We start from the raw sequence: 10,006 nt of genomic DNA on the forward strand, positions 1-10,006 counted from the left end.
ATTTCAATTGACTTTATTCTTCTAAATTGCGGGCTGTTAGGCTTGCGGGTGCAGAAAATGCTACAATTTATTGCGTCATTTTTGGCGCAAGACTTTTTTGGCACGAGAATATCGTACCGGAAATTTTCACGTAGTTGCGTCATTTTTGATGCATGTTTGTTGCAGACTTTTTTTGGCGCCAAAAAATGTGGGCATCATACTTGGCGACAAAAATGTGGGCGTCATACTTGGCGCCAGTTTTTTCACATTATTTCAGTCTCACTTTTTAGTTGCTTCTGGTTTCTAGAGGCTTGTTCTGTTTTGCATTTTTTCCCATTCCTGAAACTGTCATTTAAGGAATTTGATAATTTTGCTTTATATGTTGTTTTTTCTATTACATATTGCAAGATGTCACTACCTGACCCTCGATCAGAATCTACTTCTGGAAAGACGCTGCCTGATGTCGGTTCTACCAAAGCTAAGTGCATTTGTTGTAAACTTTTGGTAACTGTTCCTCCGGCTGTAGTTTGTGTTAGTTGTCATGATAAACTATCCAACGCGGATAATATTTCCATTAGTAATAATCCTTTACCTGTTGTTGTTCCTTCAACATCTAATGTTCAGGATGTTCCTGTTAATGTTAAAGAATTTGTTTCTAATTCTATTCGGAAGGCTCTGTCTGTTATTCCTCCTTCTAGTAAACGTAAAAGGTCTTTTAAAACTTCTCATATTTCGGATGAATTTTTAAATGACCGCCATCATTCTGACTTATCTATCTCTGAGGATCTATCTGGTTCAGAAGATTCTGCCTCAGATATTGACACTGCTAAATCTTCATATTTGTTTAAGATGGAGTTTATTCGTTCTTTACTTAAAGAAGTGTTGATTGCATTGGATATGGAGGAGTCTAGTCCTCTTGATATTAAAACTAATAAGCGTTTAAATTCAGTTTTTAAACCTCATGTAGTTATTCCAGAAGTTTTTCCAGTTCCTGATGCTAGTTCAGAAGTAATTTCTAGGGAATGGAATAGTCTGGGTACTTCATTTACTCCTTCTCCAAGGTTTAAGAAATTGTACCCTTTGCCATCTGATAGATTAGAGTTTTGGGAGAAAATCCCCAAAGTTGATGGGGCTATCTCTACTCTTGCTAAACGTACTACTATTCCTACGGCAGATAGTACTTCTTTTAAGGATACTTTAGATAGGAAGCTTGAATCCTTTCTAAGGAAGGCTTATTTATGTTTAGGTAATCTTCTTAGACCTGCTATTTCTTTGGCTGATGTTGCTGCAGCTTCCACCTTCTGGTTGGAGGCTTTAGCGCAACAAGTGTCAGACCATAATGCTTATAGCATTGTTAAACTTCTTCAACATGCTAATAACTTTGTTTGTGATGCCATTTTTTATATCATTAGGATTGGTGTCAGGTATATGTCTTTAGCTATTATAGCTAGAAGAGCTTTATGGCTTAAATCTTGGAATGCAGATATGGCTTCTAAGTCAACATTGCTTTCTCTTTCTTTCCAAGGTAATACATTATTTGGTTCTCAGTTGGATTCTATAATTTCAACTGTTACTGGGGGGAAGGGAGCTTTTTTGCCTCAGGACAAAAAATCTAAAGGTAAATTTAGGGCTGCTAATCATTTTCGTTCCTTTCGACAGAATAAGGAACAGAAGCCTGACCCTTCCCCTAAAGGAACAGTTTCCGTTTGGAAACATTCTCCAGTCTTGAATAAATCCAAGCCTTTTAGAAAGTCAAAACCAGCTTCCAAATCTGCATGAAGGTGCTGCCCTCATTCCAGCACAGCTGGTAGGGGGCAGGTTACGATTATTCAAAGATGTTTGGATCAATTCCATTCAAAATCTTTGAATTCAGAACATTGTTTCTCATGGGTACAGAATAGGTTTCAAGGTAAGACCGCCTGTGAGAAGATTTTTCCTCTTGCGCATTCCAGTAAACCCAGTAAAGGCTCAGGCGTTTCTGAAATGTATTTCAGAGCTGGAGTCGGCTGGGGTAATTGTGCCAGTTCCAGTTCTGGAACGGAGTCTGGGGTTTTATTCAAATCTGTTTATTGTACCAAAGAAGGAGAATTCTTTCAGACCAGTTCTGGATCTAAAAATATTGAATCATTATGTAAGGATACCAACATTCAAAATGGTGACTATAAGGACTATTCTGCCTTTTGTTCAGCAAGGGCATTATATGTCTACAATAGACTTACAGGATGCATATCTTCATATTCCAATTCATCCAGACCACTATCAGTTCCTGAGATTCTATTTTCTAGACAAGCATTACCAGTTTGTTGCTCTTCCTTTTGGCCTAGCAACAGCTCCAAGGATCTTTTCAAAGGTTCTCGGTGCCCTTCTCTCTGTAATCAGAGAACAGGGTATTGCGGTATTTCCTTATTTGGACGATATCTTGGTACTTGCTCAGTCTTTACATTCTGCAGAATCTCATACGAATCAACTTGTGGTGTTTCTTCAAAGACATGGTTGGAGGATCAATTTACCAAAGAGTTTCTTGTTTCCTCAGACAAGGGTAATCTTTTTGGTTTTCCATGACTTTGTCTCTAACAGAAAAGAGACGTCTGAAATTGATTTCAGCTTGTCAAAACCTTCAGTTTCAATCATTCCCTTCGGTAGCTTTGTGCATGGAAATCTTAGGTCTCATGACAGCTGCATCGGACACGATCCCTTTTGCTCGTTTTCACATGAGACCTCTTCAGCTTTGTATGCTGAACCAATGGTGCAGGGATTATACAAAGATATCACAATTAATATCCTTAAATCCCAATGTTCGATCTTCTCTGACTTGGTGGTTGGATCACCATCGTTTAATTCAAGGGGCCTCTTTTGTTCGTCCAACCTGGACTGTGATCTCAACAGATGCGAATCTTTCAGGTTGGGGAGCTGTATGGGGATCTCTGACAGCGCAGGGGGTTTGGGAATCTCAGGAGGCGAGATTACCAATCAACATTTTGGAACTCCGTGCGATTTTCAGAGCTCTTCAGTTCTGGCCTCTTCTGAAGAGAGAATAGTTTATTTGTTTTCAGACAGACAATGTCACAACCGTGACGTATGTGAATCATCAAGGTGGGACTCACAGTCCTCAGGCTATGAAAGAAGTATCTCAGATACTTGTATGGGCGGAATCCAGCTCCTGTCTAATCTCTGCGGTTCACATCCCATGTATAGACAATTGGGAAGCGGATTATCTCAGTCGCCAGACGTTACATCCGGGCGAATGGTCTCTTCACCCAGAGGTATTTCTTCAGATTGTTCAATTCTGAGGACTTCCAGAAATAGATCTGATGGCTTCTCATCTAAACCGGAAACTTCCCAGGTATCTGTCCAGATCCAGGGATCCTCAGGCGGAAGCGGTGGATGTGTTGTCGCTTCCCTGGAATTATCAACCTGCTTATATCTTCCCGCCTCTAGTTCTTCTTCCAAAAGTGATTTCCAAAATCCTAATGGAGCGTTCGTTTGTACTGCTGGTGGCTCCAGCATGGCCACACAGGTTTTGGTATGCGGATCTCGTTCGGGTGACCAGTTGCCAACCTTGGACACTTCCATTAAGGCCAGACCTTCTATCTCAAGGCCCTTTTTTCCATCAGGATCTCAAATCATTAAATTTGAAGGTATGGAGATTGAACGCTTGATACTTAGTCATAGAGGTTTCTCTGCTTCAGTGATTAATACTATGTTAAAGGCTCGTAAATCTATGTCTAGAAAGATTTATTACGAGTTTGGAAGACTTACATTTCTTGGTGTTCTCATAAATTCTCTTGGCATTCTTTTAGAATTCCTAGAATTTTACAGTTTCTTCAGGTTGTTTTGGATAAGGGTTTGTCTGCAAGTTCCTTGAAAGGACAAATCTCTGCTCTTTCTGTTCTTTTTCACAGAAAAATTGCTAATCATCCTGATATTCATTGTTTTGTACAGGCTTTGGTTCGTATCAAGCCTGTCATTAAGTCAATCTCTCCTCCTTGGAGTCTTAATTTGGTTCTGAGGGCTTTACAGGCTCCTCTGTTTGAACCTATGCATTCTCTGGGTATTAAATTACTTTCTTGGAAAGTTTTGTTCCTTTTGGCCATCTCTTCTGCTAGAAGAGTTTCTGAGTTATCTGCTCTTTCTTGTGATTCTCCTTTTCTGATTTTTCATCAGGATAAGGCGGTGTTGCGGACTTCATTTAAATTTTTACCTAAAGTTGTGAATTCTAACAACATTAGTAGAGAAATTATTGTCCCTTCTTTGTGTCATAATCCTAAGAATTCTTTGGAAAGATCTTTACATTCTTTTGATGTGGTAAGAGCTTTGAAATATTATATTGAAGCTACTAAAGATTTCAGAAAGACTTCTGGTCTATTTGTTATCTTTTCTGATTTTAGGAAAGGTCAGAAGGCTTCTGCAATTTCTTTGGCATCTTGGTTAAAGTCTTTTAGGAATGGAGCTTCTGTTGATCAGATTTGCAAAGCAGCAACTTGATCTTTGCATACTTTTACTAAATTCTACCATTTTGATGTTTTTTCTTCTTCAGAAGCAGTTTTTGGTAGAAAAGTACTTCAGGCAGCTGTTTCAGTTTGATTCTTCTGCTTATAATTTCAGTTTTTTTCATTATAAGATTAAAACTTTTTGATTTGGGTTGTAGATTATTTTTTTCAGCGGAATTGGCTGTCTTTATTTTATCCCTCCCTCTCTAGTGACTCTTGCGTGGAAGTTCCACATCTTGGGTATCTGCTATCCCATACGTCACTAGCTCATGGACTCTTGCCAATTACATGAAAGAAAACATAATTTATGTAAGAACTTACCTGATAAATTAATTTCTTTCATATTGGCAAGAGTTAATGAGGCCAACCCTTTTTGTGGTGGTTATGATTTTTTTTGTATAAAGCACAATTATTCCAATTCCTTGTTTGATGCTTTCGCTCCTTATCACCTCACTTCTTGGCTATTCGTTAAACTGAATTGTGGGTGTGGTGGGAGGTGTATTTATAGGCATTTTGAGGTTTGGGAAACTATGCCCCTCCTGGTAGGAATGTATATCCCATACGTCACTAGCTTATGGACTCTTGCCAATATGAAAGAAATTAATTTATCAGGTAAGTTCTTACATAAATTATGTTTTTTCTTATTTTTATTAACTTTCAAATAAAGCTTTGCTAGATGACGACCTTGATAAATGAGTCTTGCATGGCACAGTGCAGGGGTTTAGTAGGTACCGTAATAAAAAAAAAAAAATATATGTGGTGAAAATGATTAGTGCCCCCCCCCCCCCAGTTTTGATTGTGTTAGCTTATGTGGCCCCCTATATATTGTTCCCAGAGTCGCCACTGTTGCACAAATTCTGCTGACAGCAGAAGTGTAGCTGCAGATTGCAGAAGCATGGGAGGAAGAGAGTTCATTTTAATTTAAGTTATAGGGGCCGATTTATTATGCTGTGAATGTAGCAGTTTCCGCGCAAGCCTTCAGGCTCGCCAAAAATATAAGTTAAGAAGCCACCTGCTTTTCTCACTGATTTATTAGCTGTAGGCAGGTGAAGTTTACTCCAAATTCATGATATATTTAGAGGCAGCTGTTATCTTTCTGGGACTTCCATTTCTGCACTTTTTCTTAAATAATTCAGTGAGTGCTGCCATTGTGAATACTAAGCTATAATTTCTCTCCAAGCTGGAGAATCTTTCATAAACTGACCCATAGTGTTACTGGTGGTCTGTGGGGTGGTCTTCTACTTGCTGGGCTTGATGTGGGGTGCATGGAAGGAACATGAGCATTTAAAGAATAAAAATGTCATAACTGTCCAAAATATATGAAGGTTCCTAAGAGCAATTCTTTAATTCTCCTTAGAATTTCTGATTACCCGGATATGAATTGTGGATCAATAGTACTCAAAGGCAATGGTTATAACGCAAATGACTGCAACACCAAAAAACTATTTGTCTGCACCAAATCTGCAAAAGAGAGGATATACATTAAAGGTAAGTTCAAGGGACAGTCTGCACCTTAATCATCTTAAAGTCTTACTTTAGATTAAATTGCAAATATCCTCCTGTACTCTTTTTCTATATCATGCAGCAGTAACCGTAAAAAAAAGTTATTTAAAATGACTATTGGTTTTTGGTCACTTTAAAATGGCTGCCAAGCTCTGTCCACTGATGACATCGCAATCTGGGCTGCATTAAAGGCTTCACTAGTTACAAAAGACTCACTAATTGGATTCAACAGACTGTTAATGCTATACAGCAGAGGGCATAGATGCAGTCCAGATCGTGATGTGATCAGTGGGCGGAGCTTAGAAGCTATAATCCAAGTGACCAGAAACAATAGTCATTTTAAAATAACTTTTTTACTGTTCTTGCTGGATTATATAAAAAAGGGTGCAGGAGGCTATTCAGCTTAATCTAAGGTAAAAATTTGAGGTGTAGACTATGTGTAACGTATCTGCTCACACTTTGTATACTTCATAAATCTATATTGTATCAATATACTGAGAAATAACTTCATTTTTATTCACTTCTCTTTACAAATCAGAGTGACCTTAAAGACCAGTTTTCATCACGGATTCTCTGAAGATGTTGACTGTTTTTCTAAATGAAGGAAACCACTATGAAGGATTGAACTTCATTTCTTCCGTTGCCTGAAAGACCTTATTTTATATATGTTTTTACTTTAGATATTTGGCACTATGAGTATTCTCAGTATTCTTTGTCAAGAGGCCTTCTGGAAGCATCACTGATGCTCTTGAGCTTCTTGTTTGGATAAACACACCAAAGCAGTCGTTAAACCAATGACTTTTTGGTACCTGTACATAATATGGGGCAAGATTACAGCAGCCTGTTAGCTTCAGTGATCTTTTTATATTCTATATATTGTTCTGCTCCTGGAATATGTTTTACTTGGTTTGATAGACAGATTCTGGACTAGTACAAACTCCAGGTACATAGTAATATATCCATCACTGCATGTAAAATAGATCTAAGTACCTTATTACTGCTATTACCTTTTTGGATACCTGTATAAAGGGCAGGTCCCTATATCTTTTTATCTTACCGCAAGACAAGTGTTACAATTCAATCACCATTTGTGTAATGTCCTTTACACTATAGAGAACAATAGAGATAAATGGTATAGAGAGGATGTATCCTCTTCAATGCTAAGGATGTTAATCTTCATTGACCCTGGAACTTGGCAGAAGAGATCAGCATTGTTTAGGGGTAGTAAAGTTTTTATATATATTTATTATATCACAGTCTGTCATGTAGATAATTGTACTTGTGCAAGTATGGTGGCCAACCCTCCTTAATTTCCAGGGATCTCCCTAGAACATTGTCTTCCAAATTTTTTTTACGACACGAAAATCTTAATTTCAAACATATAGGGCTAGAATACAAGTGTAGCGCTAATTTATCAGATCTCTGGTTAAATTTTCTAAATGTGCCCCAAATGCCCTCAAAACAGAGGGTATTATATATATATATATATATATATATATATATATATATATATATATATATATATAATTTTACTACTAATTGGAACGCACTACCCCAGAAAAAAATTGTGTTTAATGGGATTAAAATTGAATGTTCTGTCTTAATCATGAAATAAAATTGTTGGGCTTTAAGTTCCTTTAAATAAAATTCTGAGTCAATGGATATCTTCACCACACTGGACTCCCAGTGATCTAGGAAACAGAATGAAAATATAAATTAAGATTCTGTTAAAGATGTAATATTTCTAAAGTTTAATTTTAAAGAGATAATAATTTTAAATTGGTGGTAATAGCCTTAGTTTGGGGATATTTCAATAATTCTGCTTATTAACATTACTTTTCCAGCAAAATTGGCGACACTTCCTGCCCCTCTCCAAAACCCAATATCTTAACTTTTAACTATTGTATTTAATTATAGGAACACTTTTTATTGCCCACATATTTGTTTGAGCCGCTCCCCCATAGTCACATGCGTTAGTTTTAGTAACAGGATATTAGGAACACCTGCATCTGTCAACATTTCAACACATTCATGGCCTTGGGGAGAGCTCGGTTTGGCTAAGCTCCCTTAGTATATTTATCCTCACACACCACAGGATGAACAGACAATGATACACTAATACAAGCCAGTAGTGGACATACCCAATAGAGGGCCCTGGTGCAAACATTTTTTTGGGGCCCACCAAAGGTAACTCAGTAATAAGTAGTAATAATATACATGCTGTTCGGTATAATAATTTTGAGGCTAGATGACAGATTATAGATAGTGCAGGTAGCAGGTGTATCTATCCATCTAACAAAAGACTCCCCTGCATTAGGAGTGCACATTCTGCACATGCATTTTGTATAAACTGGCTGCTCTGGGGCCCCCAGCATTTGGGCCCTGGTGCCAGAGCACCTGCTGCACCAATTGTAGTTCTGCCCTTGATACAATGAGGCCTAGTTATCAACGTGTCAACTTACCTGCCTTCGCCGGCCCAATACGCTCGCCTACCATCGCCGCCGCGGACCTGAAAAATTTCGCCTAAGTTATCAATAAATCTGTCAAAAAGCCGTGCACCAAGTACGGGGCGATGAGCAGCGGACTGTGATAGTTATCACTCATCCGATCTCGCTGCTCTTCAGCTTTTTGACAGCTTTATTGCTAGCCTGTCACTAAGCACCCACACTAACTACACTGTTCTACCCCCTATACCGGCGCCCCCAGAGCCTCCCGCAACTAAATAAAGTTAGTAACCCCTAAACTGCCGCTCCTAGACCCCGCCGCAACTCTTATAAATGTATTAACCCCTAAACCGCCGCTCCCGGAGTCCACCGCCACCTACAATATACCTAGTAACCCCTATCCTGCCCCCCCATACCACCGCAACTTATAATAAAGTTATTAACCCCTATCCTGCTGATCCCGCACCTCGACGCAACTAAAGAAATAGTTTAACCCCTAAACCGCCGCTCCCGGACCCCGCCGCAACCTATATTAAACTTATTAACCCCTAATCTGCCCCCCCTACACCGTCGCCACCTATAATACATTTATTAATCCCTATCCTGCCCCCCACTACACCGCCGCCACTGTAATAAATTTATTAACCCCTAAACCTAAGTCTAACACTAACCCTAAAACCCCCCTAACTTAAATATTAATTAAATAAATCTAAATAATATTTCTCTTATTAACTAAGGCCTAGATTTAGAGTTCGGCGGTAAAAGGGCTGTTAACGCTCTGCGGGCTTTTTTCTGGCCGCACCATAAAATTAACTCTGGTATCGAGAGTTAAAACAAATGCTGCGTTAGGCTCCAAAAAAGGAGCGTAGGGCATTTTTACCGCAAATGCAACTCTCGATACCAGAGTTGCTTACGGACGCGGCCGGCATCAAAAACGTGCTCGTGCACGATTCTCCCATAGGAAACAATGGGACTGTTTGAGCTGAAAAAAAACCTAACACCTGCAAAAAAGCAGCGTTCAGCTCCTAACGCAGCCCCATTGTTTCCTATGGGAAAACACTTCCTACGTCTGCACCTAACACTCTAACATGTACCCCGAGTCTAAGCACCCCTAACCTTACACTTATTAACCCCTAATCTGCCACTCCCGCTATCGCTGACCCCTGCATTACACTTTTAACCCCTAATCTGCCGCTCCGTAAACCGCCGCAACCTACGTTATCCCTATGTACCCCTAATCTGCTGCCCTAACATCGCCGACCCCTATGTTATATTTATTAACCCCTAATCTGCCCCTCACAACGTCGCCGACACCTACCTACACTTATTAACCCCTAATCTGCCGAGCGGACCTGAGCGCTACTATAATAAAGTTATTAACCCCTAATCCGCCTCACTAACCCTATCATAAATAGTATTAACCCCTAATCTGCCCTCCCTAACATCGCCGACACCTACCTTCAATTATTAACCCCTAATCTTCCGATCGGAGCTCACCGCTATTCTAATAAATTTATTAACCCCTAAAGCTAAGTCTAACCCTAACACTAACACCCCCCTAACTTAAATATAATTTACATCTAACGAAAT

General features: G+C 39.2%; 1 protein-coding gene across 1 annotated transcript in view; it reads left to right on the forward strand.

The window, feature by feature from the left end:
• LOC128655231 (CD209 antigen-like protein E) overlaps window positions 1–7,418 on the forward strand; it is a 106,318-nt gene extending 98,900 nt beyond the window's left edge. Inside the window, exons 6-7 of the mRNA XM_053708898.1 lie at window positions 5,827–5,957; window positions 6,511–7,418. Coding sequence (XP_053564873.1) covers window positions 5,827–5,957; window positions 6,511–6,515 — 136 coding nt within the window. The 3' untranslated portion in view covers window positions 6,516–7,418. The remainder of the gene's footprint in view (window positions 1–5,826; window positions 5,958–6,510) is intronic.
• Window positions 7,419–10,006: the final 2,588 nt, after the last annotated feature.

The sequence above is a fragment of the Bombina bombina genome, chromosome 4, assembly GCF_027579735.1.
Source record: "Bombina bombina isolate aBomBom1 chromosome 4, aBomBom1.pri, whole genome shotgun sequence".
Taxonomy (NCBI): Eukaryota; Metazoa; Chordata; class Amphibia; order Anura; family Bombinatoridae; genus Bombina; species Bombina bombina.